Below are 24,572 nucleotides of genomic sequence, written 5' to 3' on the forward strand. Positions count from 1 at the left end.
AACTCAGGATATAGAATCCTAGACCACTCTACCAGTGTTATGTTTTTTGCCATGCTCCCTAGCACCATAATAATGGACTAAACCTCTGAAACTGTAAATAAGCCCTTCATTAAATACTTTCTTTAATAAGAGTTGCCTTGGTTTTGATGTATTTTCAGAAAAATAGAGCAGTTACAAAGACAAAACCATTTTAGGAATCTGCCATCACTCCCCTGCTAATTCAAGAAAAGAACATTCCACCAAAGGAGCCTCCCTGGCTATCATTTTCTCTCAAATGCAGATGAAATTATTCAACAAAAAAAATATTTTGATAATGCAGAAAATCAATTGTAACAGAACGTTAAAATTAATTAACATGTTCAAGTTGGATCCGTTCCTGTGATGGAGGGTGGATCAGCATAACTGAGTCTATAAACATGGCATGCCTCATCAGGAGAATGAAGGATAGAAACTATATTGTATCTCAAGAGTAGCAAAAGGCATTTGGCAAAATCCAACATCCCTGTCAGGCAGAAACACTTAATACATAAAGCCTAGGAGGAAGGTATCTCAACATAATAGATAGAGGTTATGTTAAAATATAGGATGATGTCATAACTTAATATAAAGAGGGTACCTCAACATCATAGAAGGAGGGAGCTTCAATATAATATAAAAGCCATATAATATAAGCAAACAGTTAAAATTGAACTAAATGGTAGGGGAAGCTGAAAGTTTTGTTTAAAAAGATTTTTAAGAAGACAAGAGTACTAGCCTTCTATACACATATTTAACATAGAGTTTGAAGTCCAGACAATCAAGAAAGACAAATAAAGAACATATAAGTCAAATTCTTAATGTTCATAGATGGTCTTATAGAGATAAAAACCAAAGATCCTCTCAGAAAAAGAATTAGAACTAATAAAAAAAAACTTAGTAAAGTTGATGCTTCTTACAAAAGCAACATAGAAAAATCAGCAGTGCTGTTAAACATCAATAGCAAAATATTTGAAAAAGAATGAACAAGCTATTGCCATTTATAGAAACTACAAAGCAATATCCAGGAACAAATTGAACTGAAGAGGTGAAAGTTCTCTACAATGAAAATTTTCGAACATTGCTAAAAGAAATTTGAAGAGTACATATGGAAAAATAAAGACATCCTGAGTTTGTGGATTGGAATGATGGATATTACCAAGATTTTCACAGCATCCAAAATGATTTACAGTTTCAACTGTGATGATAACTACTGAGAGTCAACTTGCTGGAATTTGACACAACAGTGGGAATATGTTACTGGACATATCTGTGATGGACTACATAGATATACTAAATGTGAAGACCTATCCTAAATATGGGCAATACCATTCCACAGTCAGGATTCCTGGACTGAATAAAAGGGAAAGGGTATATTGGGCATTAGTATCATTGATCGCTGCTACCTGATGGTAGATACAATATGGCCAGGTGTGTCAGGCTCCTGGTGTCAAATATTCCCTGCCACAGTGAACTTGGGGCTAGACAAGGTCTTGAGTGCAGTAAGCAAGAATTAATGGGTTATTCTGGTGTGAGGTTGAAATAATAGAATGTAGAGATAAATATGGACAGTGGAGACCTCTTGTGTGGTTTAAGAGAGGAACGAAGGGTGTGCTAGGACCTGGCCTAGGTGCTATGCATGTGCATTCTAGTAAAGATTCGCGCTATATTTAATCCATGACTAGAGGACTTGAGCGAGACTAAATGTAGAGGTGATGGACTTAATTATTTCATTGAGGGAATTTTAAGAAATGTTAATGTTTAGGCTGTGTTGTGATTAATTCTCACTTTTCCAATCCCAACAGAGAGGGAGGGAGGGAGGGAGGGACTAAGAGAGGGAGGAAAGGAGAGAAAAAGAAAGAGAGACAGAGACAGACAGAGAGACAGAGAGTGAGAGACACACACAGAGAGAGAGAGACAGAGATATATTAGTGTTATGGAAAAGAATCAGTGTCTTGCCCTGGGATAAGAGGATGGCATCTGGAGGAATAGATCCTACCTACAGAAACTTTCATCAAATGAGGATGCTTGATCACTTGAAAGAAAGAAGCTTGAAGTGAGATTGCAACTGAAGGGTTTCTCTCCATAAGCAATGGTCACACAGTAAGGTGAACACACAAAGGCCAATGCTAGTGTGATCTAAGAGGGAGATGCCCCACCCTGAGACAATGGGTACTTTGGAATACTGTCCACATAGTACTGGTTCTGAGGTCATGACAGATAGGAAACAAGGAACTGTAGATCTTGTGCAGAGATCCAAAGGGATGCAGAGGCCGAACTGTGAAAATTGAGACCAGGTTGCAGTAGCAAGTCTCAGGTGTCACAGATATCAGGACAGTGAGATGTTTGCTAACGAAGGCTGCAAATGTGATGTAGTATTTGGGTAAAGAGATAGAATGATATGTGTTTAAGTCAGCACAGATGGAAGACTTGTGTTTCATAAGAGATTTGGAGGAGGCCACATGATTCTATCACGAGATTCAGATGATATACATGGGAGCTGCAGGATATTTTCTTTGCGTTGATGGGGCTCTGTCTAATAACTCCTTCCTATGTCCCATTCTTCATTTTTAGGAAACGGAATGTTTATTTTTGTATTGGATATCAGAAATATATAACCTGTCTGTATTTTACAATTTAAACATTTATGTATTGGTTTTTATGACATGCATATGCTACAGTATATATGAGCATGTGAAGATCATAAGACAGCTTACAGGAGTTAGCTCTCTCCTTCCATTATATAGGTTCTAGGGATAGAACTGGCTTGGAATATGCACCTTCATCGTTTGAACCATCTTGTTGGTCCCAGGTCTTATTGTATTGGAGTTTATATTAAGAGACTTTTTAGTTTTGCTTTTTTCGAGACAGGGTTTCTCTGTGTAGCCCTGGCTGTCCTGGAAGTCACTCTGTAGACCAGGCTGGCCTCGAACTCAGAAATCTGCCTGCCTCTGTCTCCCAAGTGCTGGGATTAAAGGCATGTGCCACCACTGCACAGTATTTAAGAGATTATTTAAAGGCTTAGATGAAAATTGGACTTCGCAGTTACAAACTGTTAAAAAATTTAAAGACAAGGAAATTCTTAAGACTGAACTGAAAAAAAAATAAAAAAATAAAAAAATAAAAATTTAAAAAAGCAAAAAAAAAGAGACTGAACTGAGTGTGCATCTCGCATTTTGAGGTATTCACATGGGTACAACAAGTGTGGGACTTATTGATTTTATCATACCATACATCAATAAGTGGTGGAGCTGTGATGTTTAATCTTTGTAGTAAAGTTGGTAGGACTTAAACTCACGGGGGGACAGAGGTGGGAACCTATTGGTATGCTTGTGAAAGATTATCTAGATCGGCATATGTGAGGTGAGTAGACTCATCTTAAATTTAGAATCATGTGTCTAGATCCCAGTCTGAAAAAATATACGAGAGCAAGCTGAGAAGTAGCACTGCTTGTCATGATTCCTGTCTGTGGACATAATAAGGCTAGCTATCTCTAGCTTCTGGGGAAACTACGAATTTCCCCACTGTGATATACTACTGTGCTTGTGATCTTTGAGCCAAAATAAATTCTTCCTGTATAAAGTTTCCTTTATACAGGAAGAATATTTTTTCTTTCAGGTATTTTTCCCTTTTCTCTGTTTTTCACAACAAACAACTGAAACACCTAGAGAAATACCAGTCCTAGTTTTCACAGAACTAGAAAAAGCAATTTTAACATTTCAATGGACCACTAAAACCACAAACAACCAAAGCACTCTTGACAAAAATAAAATGAGCCAAGCAATATCATTGTACGATGTTTTGAAAATGTGTGAGATGACTACAATAATCAAAACAGCATGAAATTAGTATAAACACAAGGCTAAGAAAATAAGACATGCATAGATAGTCTAAGAGTAAATCCATGAAGCTGGAGCCCGCAGAGTTTTTAACTACATTTTAAAAGAATGCTTACAGATAGCATAGACTTATTGAGAAATGTCAATGGAGAACTGGATATCCATGGCTAGGAGAATGAAACCAGACTGTCATTTTAAAAATGGAACTAGAATGGAACCAACATTTTGATGTAAAAGTTGCAACTATTAGAAGAAAACCTAAGAGAGATTAAAAATCATAACTGACCAAAACAAGACCAAACAAAATTTTGATAAGTGAGCTTACATAAAACCAAGGTTCCCTCACAGTAAAACAAACAACCATGGAAAGGAACCAAAGAAAGGAAAAGCCATGGAGTTCAAAACATGCTTGTAAACTCTACATCTAAGAGGTTGTTATTATCCAGAATATATATGGAACCCTTAAATACCAGAAAGACAAACAGTCTAAGTTCTAAAAGAGCAAGCATTCTAATTAGATACTTTTCAACACAAGACAAACAGATGTCTAGCATGTATATAGAGAAAGAATAAGAAAAGGTCAGATGAAAAGTACAATGAGATACACTCTTCACCCATTAACAACACCTCTCCTTGTGCTGGTGAGAAAAGAACAGTCCTCTTTACTGCGTTGGAGGGAATATAAATTACTGTATCCATTATGTTAAGTGTTGTAGACTTTCCTCAAAAGACAAAAGAGGACTATCATGTGATCCAATAATTGGTAATTCGATTACCTGTACATCTCTGCTTATTGCAGCAGTGCCTGTCGGAGAGCCAGGAGCCAAGAAATGGAGCTAATCTGTCTATCAAGTGGGCAATGAACAAAACCAGTATGGGATAAACACAGTATGGGATAAAATCATTATTACTCATCAGTAAAGCAAATGAAATATGAGTCAAACCCGAGATCATTAGGTTAAGTGAAATAAGCCAGACCTCAAGAAAATAGCTGTCAAATGACCCTCTATGTATAAGTATGTTGAAATCTTAAACACAGAATGGTAGTTACCAGGGGCTGAGGAACATGAAGTGAAAGATGTATTGATGGATAACAGATTACATTGAGATAGGAGCAAAACCTTCTGATATGCTTTATACAGTATTGAATGTGATGCTAAGAATAATTTCCTTTCACATCTTATCCAAAATATAACCCTTTCATTTCTTTTCCTCTCATAGAAAGCCATTTTTTTTCCAACATCATACCAGACCTCATAATGTCTTCTAAGAAATGCACAGAGGTCAGAGTGATTATTTTTTACACCCCTTTCAATTTCTTCCAATTACATGGTAAGGACTCGCTGTTTCTTTTTCTTTTTTTAAATAAATGTTCATCTTTCAATTCAAATACTCCCCATGCTCTGGGAGCCCTTCCACAACAGCATAAGAACACAGAACAAAAACGCTTTATTCTGAAGCAGGAAAAACCTGAGGGATTGAACAGTGGAGGCAACGTGCTCCCTCCCACAACGCAGTTGCAGGAGGCAGTTAAACTTCACTTCAGCAATTCTACAAACTACCCGATTTCCTGGGGGTCAGAAGAGTTACACCGGCGCAGGCTGAGTTGTTAGATCTCTAGTATTCTCATTCCAATAGGGACTTCATCCTGCCAGACATAACTGAGCCAATCTGGAAGAAATAATAACTGCCTCCTATCAAATTTTATATGATACCTTAGTAAATGTATTGTTTTTAGTCTATTCTCTAGATCAAGAGTTGTTATGGATACAGGAGAGGTAGACAGATTTTGTATCCAGCCAATGAGACTTGTATATTCCAGATACTGATAGCATTGTTCCAGCAGCGACTCTGTTCGAATACTGCTGACTGAGTAAATCGGACAGAGAGGGGACTTGTGAGCAGAAGAATCCTGGCATCTGCTAGTAAAGCAGTCTGATTTAATGGTGGAAAGGCTGGGAATCTCTGATTCACATTTAGCTAGGAGTCACCAGGATCCTAAAAGATCCATTCATAACACAAGGCTCAAATGTTTGGAAAAAGCCTGACTTCTTGTCTTGGAAATAAACAGAAAAAAAACTATGCTTCTTACTTGCTATTTTCAACTGCATGATAATAAAAGTAGAACACGGCCCAACATCATTTTAGAAATTAGAAATGCGTATATATATATATATATGCAGGTGACTCTAATAGGAGGAAAGAAGTCGAAATGGCAGGAATAAAAATCAGTTCCAGGGTGCAAACCCTTTTACAAATAATATACAATTAATAGAAAAAATTGTATAAGCTAAGAACTAAAAAGATTACTCGTATAGGGTTAAAACCCCCCAAATGAGCTAGAAACAAACATAATAAGCATCAAATAGTCTAGAATATTACAATTACAAAATATAAATTAATGAAGAAACAGGAGCAGCAATTGAATGTCAAATCGTATCATCCCCAAGCGTAGAGAGCTGCAGACCTCTGAATCAAGTGCACACAAGTGCTTAGCATCATCTCCCTCCCTGTGTTAGCAGAAGGGCTCCCTGCAGAGGAACAGGCAGGCTACCCTCTTATGCTTGCAGAGCATCCAATTGTTGGGTCAGTAGGACACTGCACCCAGGGGTGTTTCAGGGCAACTATCCTAAGGCTATAGCCCCCTGCCAAGATTTGCATAAATATGCAAACATGCCTGGAACCTAGACCCAGGGAAGCTCTCTACTAGGGGATCCTGGGCTCACAGGGATACATTTCTCAAACAGGATATCAGAATGTCACCATAGCCATACACAGGCATTTGTTGAATACTTGAACAAAACTCTGAGTAAAGTCTCTGATTCTTTGGATACTGCTTTAGATTTCAAAAATTGCACCTTGAGTTTATTTGGCTTTTATCTTCCAAAAGACCCTAATACTAAAGTAATACCTTTACACAAAGCTGGCTAAATTTTCTACTCTATATCATTTATACTTTTCAGTGTTTCTACTGAGCTTTTATCACATCATTCCTGTCACATAGAAGCTGGGTTCAATTTAGGAATGAAAAAAATGAGGAATGATAAAGGCAATAATTAGTTTTAAAAGTAAAGATCACTAATTAAGAATTGGGCGTGAATGTGTTCTGATCTCCAGACCCCTTGCTTCCTACTAATTCATACAATTATATTGCTTTTACAGAGTGTATACATGGGATCTATACATAGGCGTCATGTATTTTGGTCTTCTAGCTGTGACTCACACGTCAGTGACATTGTTCTATTTTATTTCTATCTCCTACATGAATGTATCTCAGATTGAGAAATGGAAAAACTGAGACAAAAGGAAAGACCAATTTTGAGTCATTGGTTCCTCTAATCCTCAACCACTAGTATAAAATATTATACATAAACCAAATTCCATGGCTGTAAATTTTGAGGTTTTAAGTTAAAATCTTAAGACATTATGACAATTGTTCAAAGAAAGTTCAAAGAAAGTGATTTATTTTGAGGCTATGGATGTATATACTTTTCATATTGGGCATACAATATAAACAAAGGTACATCACATCTGACACAATTTTGTAGCTATACATTGATAAAATTCAAAACCAGGAATGGTAAGATTTTCCCTATAGGAGAAGTCCAAATAGCAGAACCATCCTAATATGAATTTGACATAGCTAGATCCTGCCATTGTACATAGCTTGCCTATGCTTGCAGCTAGGCTATATTATAATTATTGACCTAACACATCCATACAACATCAACGTCAGATATCATCATTTTCATGTAAAACAATGTTATATAAATAGTATAACCACTCACATTTCAAAATGTTCATTTCTCCACTAATATGAGTGACTGGTACTTCTTTACCAATTACAGAATGCCTTCCCTTGTCTCTACACAATGTATATGATACCCAGTCAGAATAATCCTCCTTCCTAACACTATACAATCCAGAACAGTATTCTTCCTTCTTTAAGCCTTACCAAATTACTTAGCACATAAACCTAATCCCTTAATAAGTCCTGTCTAATTCTCTCAAAGGTTGCATCAACAGATCTCAGAGAGTAACAATCACAGTAAAAGATGAAGAAGGAAGGTCCTGAGTTCGATTCCCAGTAACCACATGGTGGCTTATAACCATCTGCAATGTGATCTGATGCCTTCTTCTGGTGTATCTGAAGACAACTACAGTGTACTCATTCATATACATAAAATAAATAAAAGATGAAGAAGGATAAAAAACATAAAAGCAAATATCTCCATATGAAAATACAGAAGAGCCTATCACTACATCACATTATAGTAAGGAAAAAATGTAGGAAAAAAAATATATATAACTAGATAAATTGGAATGAGTTTTGGAAATTTGTGTTTATATATAATACATGTTGATATGACTATATACTCATCACATACATATGTGAATATATATGTATATACATATATATGTATATACATACACACATACATACACATACATACATATCATAATTTGTTTAATTTCAGGAAAAACAGCAACCAAGACAATTTGGCTTAGACTGTGTTTTATATTGGCTTAGGTGAGAAAGACAGACCATAAAGACAATTAAGCACTAAGGATATCTATCCACATACCCTTCCATAATAACTCTAAACAAGCTGATTCCCACTGCTGCCCTACTCTTCTATCCCCATAAACAGCAGCCCAAGTTCTCAGACAAGGCATTAATGTAGCAAGGGTGATGATGTTAATTGTCAACTTAACAGGAATGTGGAATGTGCAATTACCTGGGAGCATAGCCTCGGGGTATAACTGGGAATGATTAAGAGTAGCTTTTGAGTATGTCCCTGCAGGGTTATCTTGATTGCAGTAATTGATGTGGGAAGGCCCACCTTAATTATTGTCAGGATGATTTTGTGGTCTGGGAATCCCAGACTGTATCAAGTGGAGAAGCAATCTGAGAATTATCAAGCACTCATTTACTACGCTCTGCTTCTTGACAAGATGCAATTCAACCAGATGCTTTAAAGCCCTGGTACCTTGCCTTCCTGACCATGTTGGGTGGCACCTTGGACTGTGAGCTAGAACAAACCCTTCTCCTTTAAGTTGCTTCTGTCACGGCATCTCATCACGGGGACAGAAACTAACAGTAACAACTAAAGTAGTAATGCACATCTACCCTTTCCTTCCTTTCCTCCCTCTTTGTTTAGATGTGAATCAGAGGGCTTTCCACCTTCAAAAGAAGTGAAACTGGATATCTCCTTAGAAAAGCAGTTGATGGGGTATTAACTATATGTAGTTGTATAAAAAACAGCATAAGTGAAAATAATTTCATTATTTGATGGATAATATATGTCACTCAGAGTACCTTAAAAAGTTTAGAAACATTTTTTTTTAAAAAAAAAAAACAGTGTGAAATTCTTTTCTTATAGAATTTCACTGAATTGTATTGCCATACACTACTGCAACTCACATGTTAAGTAATAAAGTCTTGAGGACCAATGCAATTTGTTGTTTTATATGTTTCTTCTGACCTGGTCTGCACCATAGCCCAGGAGAAGTCAAGGAGACATACAGTAATAGTAACCATTTACTTTAATATTCGTATATTTCCTATCACATTTATGTATCTTAAAATAATGTCTAAGGCATCCCAGACATCAAGATTATAACAAATGCTAGAGTAAACTGTACAACATTTAATGACAGTAGGGTACTTCATTCAACATTTTCCACATTTATAGGTGTATCTTCTTAATTTCTTGAAATTGTGGAGTATGTATTCTTTTTTTGGCAAAGCCTTGTTTATAGTTGAATGCTACAGAAGGTTTGCTCATCATTGGAGTGGTTGAATTTAATCTATAAACAGTTATTTCTAAGGGGACCTCCTAGTGATTGCATTAAATTTATCATATATTTTAAAAACATAATATGAAAAGTTCTAATACAGAATGAAAAATGAGAATGAAAAGCCACAGCTAGAAGAGTACCCATGTAGAGTAAACAAATTGAAATACAATACAGGAATTTGGATCATTTGTTGTTTAATTAAACCCCCAAATAAAAATAACAGGATAAAGCTTCTGATAAATTAAAGCATACAAAGACAGACCCAAACAACTTAAAGAATATGAAATGGACCATAATTCTAAAAAAAAAATATTGAATAAGCTTTGAAAAAGTCTTAGGAAAGGGGCAGTATTCAAATTATTGTATGTGAATGACATGGAACTATATAAAACTTTCAGATAATATTTTTATTTATTCTTTGGAAATTTCTGAAATGTATACATTATATTTCATATCTGGTCACCATTACTTTCTTCTGACTTCCTGTCATGATCTTCATCTTGTCCTAAAATTTCTAGAACATTACAAGATTGCCTTGTACCATAGTCCATGAACTTGAAGGAGAATTTCAGAGCAGAGAAGAAAATGGATCTGTGTTGGAAAATATATTTACAAAAATGTATCTGTAGGAGTTCCACCATGTTGCTTTCATAAAGAATGGATTATGAACTGATCTACCAAGGAAACCTTCCAAAGAGCAGAGGAGGGAATTTTGTTTAAAACACTGACGTTTGTAACAAACGTCAGGTTAGCTGCTTGCCACTCATGGTCTTGTCTACAGCTCCCTAGGAGAGGATATCATTTGTTAACTTACAAACATACAATAATTCCTTAAATTGTGAGTTCCTTGAAACCAGAGATCAGAATTTCTTCTCCTCTGTGCAACTATTTGTTTGATATTTGGCAATATTATGAAGACCTGATGACTCTGGGATGGTGGGCAGAGTTCTCAAACTTAGGTGATGTAAGCTGAATTACTAGGCAGAAAGAAAATGGTAAGATGGCATAAATAAGAAAGACTATCCAAACTGTTCTATGATACTTCCAAAAAAGAGACAGTTTTCTGATATGGTCAATGACAAATTCCCTTCCTGAGCTGAATGAGCATGAGGGAATAAAGCTGTGACACACAACTCTAAATCAGGTCTTGCAAGTTATGTCCGAACTCACCCCAAGACTTGAAGACTCTTTATTATCCTTCCCAAGAGATAACTTTTTACATATAAAACATTATGTTAAAACAATAGCATATACATATAGAGCTATAGAGGAAAGATGAACATTAATTGGTACCACACAAGTCAAGTCACATCACTACGAACATAGGAACCAGGTAAATCACCCTGTTTCATTCAGATAAGAGACAAGAATGAGAGGAAACACTTTCCAGCAAGGCTCAGAAAGAGTTTTATGTTTTATGGAGGCCATGCACACCAGGAACAATGTGTGGAATACATGAATGCACACTTCATCAATTGCCAAATATGCTTACCTGGACAGAGGGCAATATTACAAGGCTTGTGATGAGTCTCGGGTCCCTCACAGGGCCGTCCTCCGTACTGGGGAGGTGTGCATGACCTGGTTCGCGTTCTTTGGCCTCGGCCACATGTGAAGGAACACAAGCTCCAAGGGGACCATTCCTCCCAGACTCCATGGACTGGAATAAAGCAAAGAAACTTCAGCCACAGAGACAAGAACCAACGGCAAGGACTTCTTTCTGTATCATTAAGAAAACAATTAGTCGAATAAAGTGTGAAGATGTTTTGAAAACCTGCTTTGAATAAAACTCTGATGAGACATAGGCTTTTAAATTTAATTTCAAAATTTATTAAAATAATATAAAACTAGATGTATTTTTCTTCTACCAATGAATTATGTTTTAAGCTATTCCCCCTTTCACCTCTTTAAGTTGAAATTCTTTCTTTCTTTCTCTTGATAAAAGATTTCTAAGTTATTTTTAAAGCATGGTCATCCATGAAGAATGAGGAAAATTAAATTTCTCATAACAGGGCTGAACTTTCAAAGCTAAATTTGTATTTAAATAGCTAAGGAACAATTTAATTCTAGTACCTGCAAAGTTCCCGAAATAATTGTGTGTGAGATAATGAACAATAACAACAAAAAAAGTTTCTGAAGATTAGTTATGTATATTTTAAATAATTTTAAGCTGACTTTTTAAAAAAACGATTTTTCCATCTAAAAATTTGGGACAACATTCATTATCTTCTGAGTAGGAGGTTGTTTCAACCACTATATCTACCCCCAGAGGTCCTTCCCTTCCACATTTCAAGGTGAGCTCCGAGATCACTTTAAAAGCCATGGAGCTATAAAATGATCTTCCTCCTCTGCTACTTGGATGGAACTGGAAACTCTCCTAATTATATTTCTAAAATAGCAACAAGAATAAAAACCAAATGATACAAACACAGAATTAAAGTAACCATGGACATATCAGTACTTCAAATATCTCACTATCTATTATTCATACTTTATTGGAAACAACAGTATATGTTTCTTCATAAAAGGTGTTGAATGTGATATAAATAAGTATTGGTATATCTTACAAAAGCTCACTGAACCTCAGAGGTTAAATCCCTTTCTGAATGTTGAATGACTATTCTCACTCTGCTTATTAGCAACAGTGTATCACCTTGCAAATAAAGCGAGTACAAAGAACCCAGGAGAAATGGCTCTGTTGAGAATGGACTCTCTGAATGCTAAAGCTCTGTCTACCTTATAACACTGGGAAAGCTGTGAGTCCAGATAGTTAAGGTCACTCCTGGGAGGAGTGAAGCAGGACTGATCCACAGGAGAAAGAGAGAGAGGTTAACCTTCCTCCTCCTGCTGGATCCTCAAAGCGTAAGTCGACATAAAATGTCATTGGTAATTTCTAAGTAAATATATTTCTAGCACTTTCTTCATCTATATGTTGGTCACGCATTTCATTTACGCTGAAATGCAGCTAATCCCCAGTGCATTACCACAGGTTCTTATCAGTGTTGTGGTGAGAGTACTTAACATCTGCTCTTTCTGGGTCTTTACAGAATATTACATAGTTTTACAAGGTACGTTATGTTGAATTGTGCCACAATGTATGCACATACACATCAAAACACAAGTACATTTTAGTACACAATTTCACATGGTAATTTAAATGATTTATGACTAAATTTCAAAAGAATTCCACAAAAAATGGCATGCCTTAACATTTAGGTAAATCATTTCCTTCTACTCAGGTTACTGACTTACTGCAGTAAGTTGTAAAAATGTGCTTGAACATTGAAAAGAGCAACCTAATTAGAATATTATCAGCAAAAGTCATTTAATGATTCTATGAAAGTCATTAGGAAGTCTTTTTAAAATAATATATAGAAATATCAGAGAGTAGAAAAAATAATACAATTATCTATCTGTCTGTCTGCCTATCTATCTATCTATTTATCTATCTATATTTATTTATATATCTCATGGCAATCTGGAAAACCCAAAGCTAATTAGTATCCATTGATAAGAGAATATCCAATATCTGTATTTAGTTATGTACAGATAAACGTTATTTAGTTTTTAAATAGATGCATGCATGTATGTCCATATATGTTTGTAAACACCAATCTAGGATGAAATTCTTAAGAAAAATTTATGAACATATTTTATTTTTTTAATTATATGTTTTAATCTGTTTTTTGCATTTATTTTCAATTACCAGACTTAAATTTAATGATAAACTGCTCTAGTGTGTAGAGTATTAATAGCATTGCATGATCCAATCTAGGATGAAATTCACTAAGAAAAAATATATGAACATATTTTACTTTTTTAATTATATGTTTTTATCTTATTTTTGCATTTGTTTTCAATCACAAGACTTTTCAATTTAATGATAAACTGCTCTAGTATATAGAGTATTGATGACATTGTATGATTTTTTTTATCAAATTACTATATTACTCAATGTGCACAGCACAATGCTAGAAAACATTAAATATATATATCCATGTATATACTTGTGACCCATAAATCATTACAAGGAATTTAGCAGCTTAGTTAAATCATGATACTAGAATCAGAAAATTAATGCTTCTTAGCCATTTTCACAGTCTTTACTGTTATACAGTGTAGTTTTGTGACTCTGGTTATATCACTTCAGATGCTAATTTCTATATGGGACAAGAAATCATTAGTAGTTTGTCATTTTAGAGATTTGTGTTGGTAGAAAATTAGAGCACATGCTATACCATGGTTGTAGATTCTAAAAATAATTATATTAGAGAGGCTGTTCATATTTTTTGAGATCAAGTTTTCAGTTTAATATGAATTTTTATATAAATTTGTTCATTTTACAGTAAAATATGAAAATTTAAGGATTATCTAGTAAATCTGAGAAATAGTACTAACAAAGCAATTTAATGGGCATCAATTTCATCCATTTTTTGCAGTTTTCTTCCTAATATTTGGTACCAGATATACTTTCATATCTCTACGTGGTGTAAACCAAAGAGAACATAAAATATATACAATACACAAACATTACCACCAGGTCTTGAAATAAACATACGATTTAGTTTGCATTATATATAAAATGATCCTTTTAAGTCTAAGAGTTTTACTTTGGAAATAAGTGAATATGATAACTCCAACATTCATGAAAATAAATTCCAAATCATTTTGTAAACCTATATTAACATTTACAGATTCATCTCCATTAAGTACAGATGAGTGATTATCAACTGGAGGTAACTCAGCCCAAGGGACATGGTTGATATCTGCAGAGAGTTTGCATTTTATCAGTGTGTAAGGAAATAAAGGGCTACTGGCATCGACTGGGTAGAAGTCACAGAGGCTGGTAAGCACTCAGATGAGCCGCGTGGTTCTCAGGGAACACTGATTTATCAGGCTTGAAGTGTTGTGTTCAGTCAACGGAGGTTGAGAACCCTGGAGTGGAACGGAGCCCTGGAACTCAGCTGGGACAGTAACTACATAACCAAATGCTACTCTCTACCTTTCCCAGTTTACTTTAAGAAAATTCCAGATGTTTCTCCTCTGGGGGGGGGGGGTTGGGAATGGACAATCAAAAAAACCTGCCAAATAAAAAGTAATGTTAAATCAAAAAATGTGCAAAAGGCCCAGTGTGATTCTGTATTAGGGAATCTGAATAAAAGAAAAATATATGGATAATGAAAGTAATCCATTTGTAATACGAATGTGCCTCTTTCATGATACAAATTAGCCTCGGTTCTCTGCTGCCATATATTTTATAGAGGGTTAACTTACTAGTCAATTTGTCCCTTCTTGTCCCATGTTCATCGATAAAATAGCAAAAATAAATTTTAAGTTCTCTAAGCATGACACATGAGAGATTGTTTTGTGAGCAGATTTAAGGAGAATTCATTACTTTAGATAGATGTTTATATTGATTCAAATACTTAATTTTAAACCATTTAAAGAGTTTAGTTTTCATTCGTATTGCTTTCATGATATATCATATTAACAATAACATTTACCAATACATGGAAAAAAAACAGTGTATGAAAGAAAATCCTATTTCCTATAACCATTTAGTTATTTGACATTTTAAAATAATGAAGCTTGTCTCTAGCATTTATAAAAATTAAAAAACCCTGAATTTAACAAACTAAAGTATAACAATGTTATACTTCTCTTGTGAGAAATACTCAACCAAAATTTTGATAGACAAATATTTTATGTACATGAGGTTAAAAGAGAGACTTGCAACTGTTTATATTCTTACACATAGTAAGAGGAAGATATTTAAGAAATCAACAGAGCTGTCCAATGAGTTATTACACAGTTTACTTCATATGAGAAACAGGGAGAAGGAATTTAGCCATTCTACATGTGGGGGGTTAGGATCCTCCCACAGATGTTCAGTATTCCCAGTCAATGGCTTAGTCATCCTCCTCTGAGAGAGGAGGAAGACTTCCATATGTCACCCTATACTTTACGTAACTGGCGGCTGTGAATGGAAGTTGGTGGACGGCACCCTGGAGACCAATCACATTCCCACCTGACATTATGTTTGCCATTAGACACTATTCTTGTTGTGGTAAATGATGTTGATGGGAGCTACATATTATAAGACAAATTTATATATCCATTGACTCAGACCCCTCTACAGATACTGTTTTGATTGATGAGGACAGGATGCTGTAAATCATTATGTAAATACTGTGGTTTGGCTTTCTGGTTAAGTATTCGCCCAGAAGACCTAGTCTATTCCTATGCAAATAAAGGTCCACAGCATAATGTTTGAGATCTGTGGGTTTCACTATGACACTCCAACCCTCTGTCTCTCTATATCTTCTTTTGATTTTTTTCATCTCATGTTGTTGATACGTGCTAGGTCTGCAATTCCTGCATTTAGACTTTGTCATCTTTAGTGTTCCATAACTGGCTTACATGATTTTTTTTCCTCTTTGAACCATATTATTTTTCATCCCATATGCTTTCTGGGTTAATGCAGTCCTAACTGATGTCTAGCTACTTTCAGTAGCAATTATTGCTCTTTTATTAATAATTGGGTCTTCCTTCCCTGCACAGTCTTAATCTAACTATGCCTTCCTCTGTTGATTTTCTGTTTCTCAATTATGACACAAAGGTTTCTCATACCTCATTACATCCTTCCCACAATGCCCCCTGCTATTTCCTTCCATTCTCTTTCCTCAAGGATCATTTGTTATTTGTATTGCTTTGTTTTTTCTTTGTTTATTATTAATGAATTTATTTATTTATTTATTGGATTATTTTTAAAAACCCTCATAACATAAAATTGTTCATGGAAACCATTTTGAGCTCACAACTCAGGAGCGTTGAGTAGATTCATGAAGCAGTCAACCAGATCACCAGAAGTAAAACTCTGAAGCCGTTCAGTGACTAAATAACAGCTACCTCCCAAATTTCTTATGATTATTACATTTGCCTGTTTAGAAATTGACATGACTCCTGACCACTCCGCCAGGTCTCTCAGTCTTATTTTTATCAATTGCAGAACCAGTTATCTCTGGAAATAGAGACCCCCTAGGAAACACTTAGGCATGACTTGAAGGTTGCAGGGTCTACTACAATGATAAGAACTTTCTCTAGAACATCTCCCTTTCAGACACTTCTGCAAAGACTCTCTACATGTGAGCCTAGTATCATCTTCTGCTGCACTTATATATAACTTATATCACCCATCCATCAAAGGATGGGACACAACCTAAATGCTTTGCTTTGAGACTGATTCAAATAAAATTCTCATTGGTTTGAGATAGTGAAACAAAATCTGGCACATCATTAAATAACACATTTTTTTTGGATGCAACATATATTTCACCTGAACCAATTCCCTCTCTAGCCTTTAAAGCAGTATATGGCTGTGATGAGAAGAATCACTTCAAGGTATTTTATGAAGTAAAACATAAGATCATTTTTAGGTCTACTACACTTTGTTTCTTCGAATATGTCCAGATGAATGGTAGGATTGCTGACTGACAAACTATGTCAGTCATGGAATGATTACATGTCATATTTTACTATGCTTAAAATTTGTATTTTTTCTCATATATGCATTTGGATATTCTTACCACCTTAAAATGCAAGAAAACAGAATGATTATACTCTTTGAAATAGGTACACACATTTCAACCATATTTGCAGCAGGGAGATAGTCATTTAACACCCTGACTGCTCAGAAAGCAAAAATGATCACATACAGAGATCACACATCACAGTTGAGAAGAATTACACTTATAGACTCTAATGAAAACGCCTATATCCAGTTCATAGGAAAATAACAAATTGTTCCAAATGCGTAGCATGACACAATTCAAAACATCCACAGTCGTAGTTGCTGCTAACACTACCTGGACAGAGGGCAGTGTTATTGCAAACCCTTGATTCTCTTAATGGGCCGCTGCAGTGTGTCCCGTAAGGTGATACACAAGTTCTGGTTCGCACCTGCGACCCTTGACCACAAGTAACTGAGCATGTGCTCCACTGGGACCACTCTTCCACACCAGATTCACCTGCATGCAAGACAACAAATAAACGTGAAATACTGTCTTGATTAGTCATCTCGTAAGCATCCTGTCAAACTGAGAGCATGGCATGCATAAATAATTTAAATGTAAAGCTATGACAGTGAATCCAAAAGTACAAAACATTTCATAGGAAAATGAATTTAGAGGGATGTATACGATGCCAATACCATGACTGTTTGTCATGACCATGTTAGCAAAATGTCCTTTACAAAGTCCACTTTGCTATCAACACTGTGAAGGAAGAAATTGTCTTCAGTAAAAATAATTGTTGAAGGAGTTTTCCTCAAGCCTATGAAGAGTGATGTATTTGATGCCAAAAGAATCAGAATGTGTTTCTATAGGCTGTGGCTTTGGCGAGCAGGGATGCATTGCTATGTTCTTGTCGTTTTTTTTTTTTTTTGTCTTAAATATACGTCCTATTGCTAAAGACTGAGTGCGTCCGAACTACTGTGTATGCAGACAAGTTATTCCAAACGGATTTCCTACCTTTTCAATCTATAATAGATATTTACTTTGTGGTAATTTATTAATATCTCTCTGCTCATCATTTCACATCTGATCTGAAGAAGTTTTATTTTTCTACTTCAAGTGAATGAAAGTTTATCATTTCTAGTAACTGAACATAGAACTAAATTTGCTACAAAACAGGGCCCTAAGAAGCCAATTAATGTTGGGTTTCATAAACTTACTGGTGCTTGGTGTCATATTGAATGATGCCTAGTTTTCTCTTCTAAAAGCCATGCCATAAAGAGATAGGAATCATCAATTTTTAAAACTTCTGGGATGGTCTTCGAATATCCTGGTATCATTTCCAGGTTGGATCCTAAAACCTGACTTGAAAATTTTCCATTGTTTTGCACCAAATTCCAGTTGAGTCATACCCGGTTAGTAGTGTGTATTTAAGGTAAGTATGCATATGGTTGTCAAAATGTTTTACACTGGAGGGGTTTCTCAGCACTTTGTCTCACTAATTATACAGCGCAAGGAACAATATATCTCTTCATCACATATTCTGTCTAGAATAACTCTTAGCAATTTAATTCCGGGGACAAAAATGACAGTTCATTTGTCTGTCTTGTTTTGGAGGGTTACTCAATGATTTAGAAAGGATATTAAGTGCTAATTGACACACCTGATCTACAAACTGGTTGTGTGGCAAAAGAGTCAATTTGTATCAAACATTAGGTAAGATAGCCTTCAGAGGTAAATGTACTCTAAAAATGAACCCACTGATAGAAAGCCTATTGGATGCGAATGTTGATTTTATACTCTGATATCTTATTTTCATGAAATTTCAGAACAACTAGTTTGCAGAGACAAACTGTTCTATTGGAATTCTTTTAGCAAGATTATGAGGAATATGCTATTGTACTGGACTAACATTGTGAAGGCAGAGGCATAGATAACAAATTACTGATCCCTGGTTATCAGAAGGACACATGCTGGTAATTTAGATGACAGCTCAAATTAATCTGGACTTCCTTTAAATATTGACAGTGGCATTTATCATGGAGGTACAGTAATAGATCACTCTTGACTACTTCAGTATTTTCACCTTTATATGTTTATACATAACTTATTTCAGAATTATCTACATGGATGTCTGTTTAGTGTTGGAAGTTACATCTCGTAATTTGCCCTATTATATTGAATAAGAATTTAGCAAAATAAAAGTCATGTTTGTGACCTGAATAGTATGATGATTGTTAACACCATCTATATATATTTGTATATATATGTAAGCATAATTAGTAATGAAAACATTAAGTTTAGATTAGGGGAAATGTGCACTTAATGACATGCCAACCTCCTTGCAATGTGACTGAGAATAAATGCCATGGCCCCAGGTTATTAAATATAAGCTAAACAGTTAAGAACAATGTGAATTCTGTAGGTGAAATGACAAAGATTATGAATAAAGTTAGTTCTATTTTCCACAATCATGGTTTTTCTTTTTCTTTTGCATTGTCAAGATAGACATTTGTTTTGTTTTGTTTTGTTTTTTTAACCTAGCAGTGGATTAATAACAAGGCCCAATTTAATGCAGGCTTGTACGGGTGCTTGAAAATCTCATTGTCTCTACATCTATGATTCTGCACGACACTGAACACATTAGCAATGGTGCCAGGTCCTAAGACATCCATAATGAATGCCCAGAGCTAGCCTTCTCACAGTTCATTTTGAAGATGAGAAATTAAATAAAATTAAGCACCTAAGACTTCATTTTTATTTTATATTTAAAAATCAAAATTTGCCACTAAAAATGGTCTAACCGTCAACTTGATCTTGTTTTATATCAAATGGTATTTTCTCTGCAGTTTTTATTTTATTTTTCCCTTTTCCTAAGGTATGAGCATTATGTAGTAAAGCTCAACTGAGTTGTGTTAGAATGAGTTAATATGCTTTATAAGAGAAGTATTTTAATGATACTGAAAGAGGATAGTATAAACTGAGCAACCTTTTCTGTCTGTGTGTCTTTGGAGATAGTGCAAAATGATCTAGTCCATGTGTAATTTAAAAGACATGCCAAAGTTCATGTAGAAAACTTCTCTAGAGAAGGCCATATTAAGGCTCTTTATTCTGAAGCAAAGCAAAAAAGGAATCGTGAACACTATTGTGATCAACTATATATTGCCTCTGGGGCCTTGAAAAACTTCATTTATTTTTTTTGAAACTCCTAAGCAAGTTCCCTTCCTCAAAAGCTAATTTAATGAGATCATGTGGGAAGGAGAATTTAAAATTATGAACAAGATATTAATATAATTTTTTGCTAATATGTTAAAGTCATGAAATTAGTAACTCATTTAATGTTATATTCCCATATTAGATCACATATAAAATATTCCCAATACAGACAAGTTTTCTCATGTAATAAGTGATCAAAAACTGTTCAAAAATTTACTTCATGCCTATGTTGTTAAATAGTGAGAACCATTAAGATTTCTTATTACAGTTTACTGGCAAGTGCTTGTGTGTATTCCTAAAATAGACGTGTTTTATTATCTTATTTCATGTTCCTTAACTATAAACATGGATGTACAATTTAGGTTTTTATTCTACTCTATTTTAGTATGCATGAGACAGTTTGGGTGTACATGTGATGGGTACTATGTTTCTGCAGTGCCAATAGAGGCCAGAAAGGGTGTTGGATGCCATAGAGTTGAAGTTCACAGATGATTGTGAGCCTCTGTGTGAATTCTAGGAACTTAGCATGGGAGTGCTTCAGAAGCAGTGATAGCTCTTAACCAGCGAACTCCACCCCTTTCTCAGGCTTTGACAGCAACCTAGTTAATGTTCAGCCTTTGCCTCAGTTACTAGCACTAGTAAGAATACTCTAGTTATCTTGGTAAAAAAACTACTGTCTCATAAAAATATCATTTAAAACTATCCACTCCTTTTGTCTCTGTGTAGTAAAGCTTATTTTAAAGTGAAAACATTTACTGACTCTACCGATTGTAGAAGCCACTTCACTTATTTGAGAAGACATAATGTGTGGGAGCTTCTGATGTCTTTCCCCCTGATCAATATAACAATATCATGGAATTTTATAATTTTTTATTGAATGTTTCTCCATTATAACATTTTTTGTTCTCAAATTATGCTTAGCAAAATTTCATGGCTGTTTACACATAATATTAATACCTTGATTTGAGAAACAGACAATAAAACTTCATTTTATAAAATGTCATTTGGTGCTTCCATTAATTTAGCCTATGTGAACATCAAAAGAAACTAAATAGTTAAGAAAAATCTGTTTTAGCTTTATAAGTACTTAGTATTGAGTCATAAATCATAAAAAAATCTTAATGTAATACATTTCTTCTCTTAGTTCAACATGATAATTTAATATTAAAGTAAGTACAATGCACTTTTTATGTTTTCATATATAATGCTTTAACATGAATTTATGAACCCTGTTTTTCATAAATTCAGGCATCAATCAATAGTTGTAGTTTTTATACCCTTAATTTTTTTATACCCTTCCTGTATTTCTAACAACATGTTTAACGTTGGTCACAAATCTATTTGTTCAGTATGTTCTTTACTTACCAAGTCAATTGTTAGTGAAAAAAATACACTGTGTAGAAAAAGAGAATGACTGGAAAATCAGAAATAAATGTAAAAACCATGATTATCAATTCCTCTTTTAACAAAACAATATCTTTTGCTATTTAAAGTTGTTAAAATATTTGGACAGAAAAATGCTCACAAACATTAAAAAGCTGTATTTAAACAAATACTGGATTAAATTTTATAGTAATGAATTCATAAACTAATGTTACTAGATCAATGGAAATTTAAACCTATGGTTCTCCATTTCACTTCCCCTTGGTGACAAACTTTAGGAAGTACAGTAAAGCAGTATTTGCTATGTCTTCTGTATAAAAATCAGACGCATTTCTCATAGGCACAGGTGTCCTGATAGGGAGATGCTTAAGGGACTGAGTAGTCATCCCAGTTTTATCTCTCCCTTGAGAACTGGAATCCCTGAATCTTTGCTCGGTGCTTCAATTATTTACTTCTGGGTCTCATACAAAATACACTTAGAAATTTGGAAACTCATTTGAGCACTATAATATGTTTTGGATTTTAATAAGCAACTGGTTACAACACAAATCTTCTCTTAAATAAGGCATCCCAAAAGCAACCCAGAAAAGCAAGTTCTTTTCATTTCTGGATGTGGCCCTAGAGATGATTTTTCTAAAACTTATAGCTTACACTTATAGAGTTTATTCTATATATTGTGCTCACAGAAGTCAAGTCATAATTAATATATTAAACTATATCTCTCATCTAATACCAAGAATGCAACTCAATATCAGTATCTGAACTTCTAAGCAGTCAGTTCAGGTTCTAAACAAACAATACCACAAAGACATGAACTGAAGGAAACAACCATTCTTTTACACAACTTAATTAAAATCAGTCTGAATATCATGCCAGACATCTGGCCATATATTTGTGGTTTTCTGCTGAAGCTCAAATGAGCAAGATTGGAATGCATAACATTCTGAAAAAAAAAACATATAAACGTAGTTTTCAGTTTTGAAAAAGAAATGTAAATGTTGCCCATGTTTGTAATACAACGTTAAACATCTCCAACTGGGAGAGGCCCCATGCCTCTCTGGGCAGAGTTCTGCACCATTTACTGAGCAGCAAAATTAGACCTACTGTAATTTGTCAAACTCTATAGGTTATTAAAGCATAAATTCTACATTTACATATCTATTCACAAATATTTATGAATTTTAAAAACTATGCCAAATAACACACATTTCAGCTGCATTCAAATTTGTAGAGAGGTTTAAATGTACAATGATTGATGTAGGATTGAAGAATTTTATAAGCTAGAAAGCCATTTTTGTTGATATTTATTTAGATGGTCAATTTTTTACTATTTATCTTCTGCAATAAATTTAATTTCAAATCACATATTAACGTATAGTCTAATTTCTATATATTTTATCAATCAAGCAATATTTATAAAGGATATGACATTTGGAAGAACATTTAATATATCAAGTTATGTTATGTTGAATTTCATCATCTGAATCCTATTTAAATTATAGTTCTTGAAAATTCCAAATCCAATAATTCTTGAAAATGTCACTTTATTGCTTTCCTTTAAAATTGTAATGATACAATTTAGTGGTTAATTAACATAAGGTAATAATATGTAAATTCTAAAATATCCCATACCAAAACAGCAAAGTGTGTATTACACATATTTTTTTCTGCAAATTTTTCATTCACAGCTACTTTATTTATGGACTTTAACTGGTGACAAAAAATGGCTCAAAAAAAATATCAGCTCCAAAAACGGACAAATGTGCAGCAAAGGATCATGAAAACATGCAGTGGTTTCATTAAATTAACAGCAATAAATAGAAAAATGTAACTAACGTATTACCAGTTTGTGCCATAAATTTAGCAGCATCAGCTTGCTCCTGAGGGACCCTTTTCTCATGGACAGATCGAGGTCGCTGACTTTTAATTGTATGATCTCCCATCATTCCAAATTCTAAAGACAGAATAAAGGTATATGAAAGCCTGCGTGTAGACATTTCTCACACATTACAACACTGTCCCATGCAATATGTTCCTACCCAGACCTACAAGTTATGGTTAAATACACAATTCTCACTTTTCTAGGGTGATCTGCTTGGACTATGTCTACACTTCATCTAGGAAACCTGCAATTGTGAACAGCTCTCAAGAAATAATAATAACAGTCAGTAAATAATACAGCCGATGTAAAGTCAACTCAAGAAACAGAATTTATTTTACTCTTCTGTGAAAATAACCTGAAGCTTTATATCTGAAGGAAAAAATGCAACCACACTGTTAACTATTGTTCCTGAGGGAATCCTGAATGGGTGTCTGCTGCCTATTGCCTAATATTATTTTACCCCCACAAGATCTCCAGCCCAGCTCTGTAATCTGACTTTCTATGGCATGAATTTCAAGATTGGATGATATTTTTTTCATCCAAAGGTGAGGCAGGCTTGGTGTGCCTCAGAGCGCACAAAAAATTGGTAGCCTTAGTAATTTTGATTCTGACCTTCCCTGATTTAACTAATTCCTTTCTCTCCCTAACTACAATGTTAAAGCAATGTTTTCATTTTAAAATTCTATTAAAAAGAGTCTAAGATTTTTGTTATTTAATTGTTCTATTATGAAGCTATTTATAAAGGCAAAAATTATCTGTATCTAGCAGATAATGAGAAAGGAACCAGGGGATTTAAAATTTGGTGTACTTTGTTTGAAAAAATAAATGTGCTTAAAGAGATTATATGCTGAGGACTCCCTATAAGTCTGTGCTTGCTGAACTGTTATAATGAAGTGATCTAGTAAAACCAAAGTCTAACATACTGAA

At 34.5% G+C, this 24,572-nt stretch overlaps 1 protein-coding gene across 1 annotated transcript in view; it reads right to left on the reverse strand.

The window, feature by feature from the left end:
* The window catches only part of LOC127691977 (adhesion G protein-coupled receptor B3-like), a 206,042-nt gene extending 182,336 nt beyond the window's left edge, over positions 1-23,706 (reverse strand). Inside the window, exons 1-3 of the mRNA XM_052191866.1 lie at positions 23,607-23,706; positions 17,519-17,680; positions 11,149-11,313 (exon numbers count right to left, since the gene is read on the reverse strand). Of these exons, the coding sequence (XP_052047826.1) occupies positions 11,149-11,313; positions 17,519-17,680; positions 23,607-23,706 (427 nt within the window). The remainder of the gene's footprint in view (positions 1-11,148; positions 11,314-17,518; positions 17,681-23,606) is intronic.
* Positions 23,707-24,572: the final 866 nt, after the last annotated feature.

Source organism: Apodemus sylvaticus, chromosome 9, assembly GCF_947179515.1.
Source record: "Apodemus sylvaticus chromosome 9, mApoSyl1.1, whole genome shotgun sequence".
In the NCBI taxonomy this organism is placed as follows: Eukaryota; Metazoa; Chordata; class Mammalia; order Rodentia; family Muridae; genus Apodemus; species Apodemus sylvaticus.